At 46.4% G+C, this 4,176-nt stretch overlaps 1 protein-coding gene across 1 annotated transcript in view; it reads right to left on the bottom strand.

Annotated features, from left to right (window-relative positions):
- The window catches only part of LOC109935863, a 111,755-nt gene that overhangs the window by 35,566 nt on the left and 72,013 nt on the right, over positions 1-4,176 (bottom strand). The window contains exon 12 of the mRNA XM_048620041.1: positions 14-499. Within this exon, the coding sequence (XP_048475998.1) occupies positions 14-499 (486 nt within the window). The remainder of the gene's footprint in view (positions 1-13; positions 500-4,176) is intronic.

Here is a 4,176-nt window from a genome sequence, read left to right as displayed (position 1 = left end):
TGGCACTAATTACCCCACGTTCACACTCACTGGCACTAATTACCCCACGTTCACACTCACTGGCACTAATTACCCCAGGTTTACACTCACTGGCACTAATTACCCCAGGTTCACACTCACTGGCACTAATTACCGCAGGCTCACACTCACTGGCACTAATTACCCCAGATTCACACTCACTGGCACTAATTACCCCAGGTTCACACTCACTGGCACTAATTACCGCAGGCTCACACTCACTGGCACTAATTACCCCAGATTCACTCTCACTGGCACTAATTACCCCAGGTTCACACTCACTGGCACTAATTACCCCAGGTTTACACTCACTGGCACTAATTACCGCAGGCTCACACTCACTGGCACTAATTACCCCAGGTTCACACTCACTGGCACTAATTACCCCACGTTCACACTCACTGGTACTCATTGTGTCATGTTCACGCAAGAAGAATGGCCAGTTGGTTTTAGTCAAAGGTAAAGTCTCCATACAGCTGCTCTGTCATGAGAGAGAGGACTGTTGGTGGTTTGATCTGAGGGTCACCACACCTCAGGTAATAGGGGAGATTGAGGATAGTCCTTCATTTTAACCTCAGCAGTGCAGTGATTGAACTGTTGGCATCACTCAGCTTCATAAACCAGCTCTCCAGCCAACTGAGCTAACTAACTCCCTTGTACAGTCAGAGTATTGGATAAGGAATCTGTATCACTTCAAGCTTCATAGCTGATCCCCTCCTAAAAGCCTGACAGCAATGTGAAGAAAAATGATAGTCTAATGCTTTGGACGCAGAATTAGTTTATTCACTGAGTTCGCTAGTTTCATTTCAGATTTCTTTGTATTTCTAAAATCTCATTCACATTTTAGATTGACTAAACTGTGCTTCTATAAATGGATTTGCTCTATGGCCACTACTGCAATCCCCCTCTGGAGATCTGAGCAGTAAATCTACACTGACACTCGAGTGCAGTCCTGAGGAAGCTCTGCTGTTTTTCAAATGAGATGTTAAACTTCTCAGCTGGATGTAAAGAGTCCCAGGCATTGTTTTGACTGGTTAGGGTGTTATACCTGGCGACCTTCCCGATATTTAACCTTCCATTACTGAAAAAAAAGTTGCTGATTGTCAGAGTTTGCCTTGCTTTGTTTACACTGTTGCTGTATTTCTAATTCCAACAATGTCTATACCTCAAAAGCAATTCACTAGCTGTGTAAAAAAAAACTTTGGAACCTCCTGTGAACATAATAGGTGCCAAATTAGTGCACATTTTCATACTATGTTTCCATAGTTCTGTACCTCAATTTTCATAGAATCATAAGATCCCTACAGCATGGAAGCAGGCCATTCGGCCCATCAAGTCACACCAACTCTCCGAACGGCTCCACCCTCCACCCAGACACATCATCCCCTATCCCCCATTGGCTAACTCACCTAACCTCCACATCTTTAGACTGTGGGATGAAACTGGAGCACCCAGAGGAGACCCACACAGGCACAGGGAGATGGTGCAAACTCCACAGACTATGAGGCAGCAGTGCTAACCACTGAGCCACCATGCTGCTTGACTTCTGGTCAAGCTATTTCATTGTGAGGCATTCTCACCAGCAACAGCAATAACCTGATGATAACAATGACATAACAATAGCCAACAGCCTGATCATGGCTTCATCCTTTTGATTAATTTTGCAGGAGGTTTGCCTTACAGATATGAGGAGGAGAATGAGGTGTGTAAAATCATCAGGGGCATAGATAGGATGAATGCATGTAGTCTTTTTCCCAGGGTTGGGGAATTGAAAACTAGAGGGCAAAGGTTTAAGGTGAGGGGGGAAAGATTTAAGAAGGACCTGAGGGGCAACTTCTTCACCCAGAGAGTCGTGCATTTGTGGAATGGGCTGCCAGAGAAAGTGGTTGAGGCAGGTACAATTGCAACATTTAAAAAACATTTGGATAGGTACATAGATGGGAAGGGTTTACAGGGATATGGACTAAATGCAGGCAATTGTAAGTAGCTGAGTGGGCACTATGGTCAGCATGGATCAGTTTGGGCTGAAGGGCCTGCTGCATGCTGTATTACACAATGGCTCAATATGGCCAGCAAACATTGCACATCCCTAACTGCCCCAGAAGAAAACACTGGTGAGCGATGTTCCTGCTCCTGTAGAGCACTCTTGAGATGTCCAGTGGTTGTGAAAGGTGCTGTATAAATTAAGTCATATTTTAAAGTTATGCATGAGTGCAGTGATGCATTAGAATGGAAGATTCCATGTAAACCATGAAGATACCGTGCAAATTACACGTGTGTGGCTGGACAGATAAATTTAAAGGGACTGCTCACAAAAAGAATTGAGCATACATGAAATGTTAATGGGAACATTGGTGTTGAGCCATCTTCTTGAATCCAACTTAGTGGTTTTGAGGGCTATTGTGACACAGTGGTATTGTCCCTACCTCTGAGCCATGAGGGAGGCCTGGGTTTCAAGATCCATCTATTCCAGAGATGTATCATAACATTGTTAAACAGGTTGGTTAAAGATACCTCCAAATGAGTGGTTCCCTCAGCCATTTCACTGGGTAGGTAAGAGTCAACTATGTGGGTCTGGAGTCACACATAGATTCATAGATTCATAGAATCCTTACAGCGTGGAAACAGGCCCTTCGACCCAACAAGTCCACACCGATCCTCAGAGCATGCCACCCAAGACCCATCCCCCTATAACCCACCTAAACTACACATCCCTGAACACTATGAGCAATTTAGCATGGCCAATCCACCTAGCTTGCACATCTTTGGACTGTGGGAGGAAACTAGAGCACCCAGAGGAAACCCACGCAGACACGGGGAGAACATGCAAACTCCACACAGACAGTCGCCTGAAGGTGGAAGCAAACCCGGGTCCCTGGCACTGTGAGGCAGCAGTGCTAACCACTGAGCCACCGTGCCGCCCAACTGGCCACTTTTGGCCAGTTACACAGTTCCAAACATGATCCTCTCTGTGTGCTTTGTCCCCAGTGGAGCACCGAGTTACAGATTGCAAAGGCATTCAATTGCAGCGAATGCCCAGTTAGCAGACCAGTGGTGGAATGCTACAATATTGACTGAGTTTAATTCCTGCCTCCGATCAGTACTCTGTGGGTACTGCAGGAAAAGGCGCTATATATGGTTACAAATTTGGGACAACAACTTCTGACTACTTATTTTCTCATTTGGGGGTGTGGGCATCACTGGCTAAACTGGCATTTGTTCCCCAACCTTAGCTACCCCTTGAAAAGGTGGTGGTGAGCTGCTTTTATGTACAACTGCGTCCATGTGGTGTAGGGACACCCACACACTGCTGTTTGGGAGAAAGTTGCAGGATTTTGACCCAGAGACACTGAAGGAACAGCGATATATTTCCAAGTCAGGATGGTGAGTGGCTTGGAGGGGATCTTGCAGGGGGTGGTGTTCCTGTGTAGCTGCTGCCCTTGTCCTTCCAGATGGTGGAGATCATGGGTTTGGAAAGTGCTGTTGAGCCAGGCTTGGCAAATTGGTTCAGTACATCTTGTGGATGGTACACACTGTGGCTACTGTGTGTCATTGCTGGAAGGAACTTGCATTTATATAGCGCCTTTAATGTATTAGAACATTCTGATGCAAGTCACAGGAATGGTATCAAGCAAAAAAACTTGACACTGAGCCACAATCAGGAGTTCTGAGGGCTGTATGCACATTCCTCGCATTCAGCCATCACCCCTGTATTTTCTGACCTTCATGGTGTCCCCCAGTTAAGAGCAGCCTGCATTTTAAAATTTTTACCCTTGTTTTCACATCCCTCCCTGCTGCTCTATGTCTATTGTTTCCTCCAGTCCTACAGCACTCTGTCCATTCCTCTTCTTCTAGACAATTGGGCACTTGCCCATTTCAGCCATCTCGCTACTGGCTACGCCTTCAGCTTTTTGTAGAATCCCTACAGTGTGGAAGCAGGTCATTCAGCCCATCAAGTCTGCACTGACCCCTCCGAAGAGCATCCCAACACCCTCCACATCCACATTTCCCATGGCTAACCCACCTAGTCTGCACTATGGGACAATTTAGCACGGCCAATCCACCCTTACCCGCACATCCCTGGACACTATGGGACAATTTAGCACGGCCAAGCCACCCTAACCTGCACATCCCTGGGCACTATGGGACAATTTAGCA

This window comes from Rhincodon typus, chromosome 45 (assembly GCF_021869965.1).
Source record: "Rhincodon typus isolate 14 chromosome 45, sRhiTyp1.1, whole genome shotgun sequence".
Lineage (NCBI taxonomy): Eukaryota > Metazoa > Chordata > Chondrichthyes > Orectolobiformes > Rhincodontidae > Rhincodon > Rhincodon typus.
Note: the sequence above shows the minus strand (reverse complement) of the source record. Positions and strands in the feature narration are given on the sequence as shown.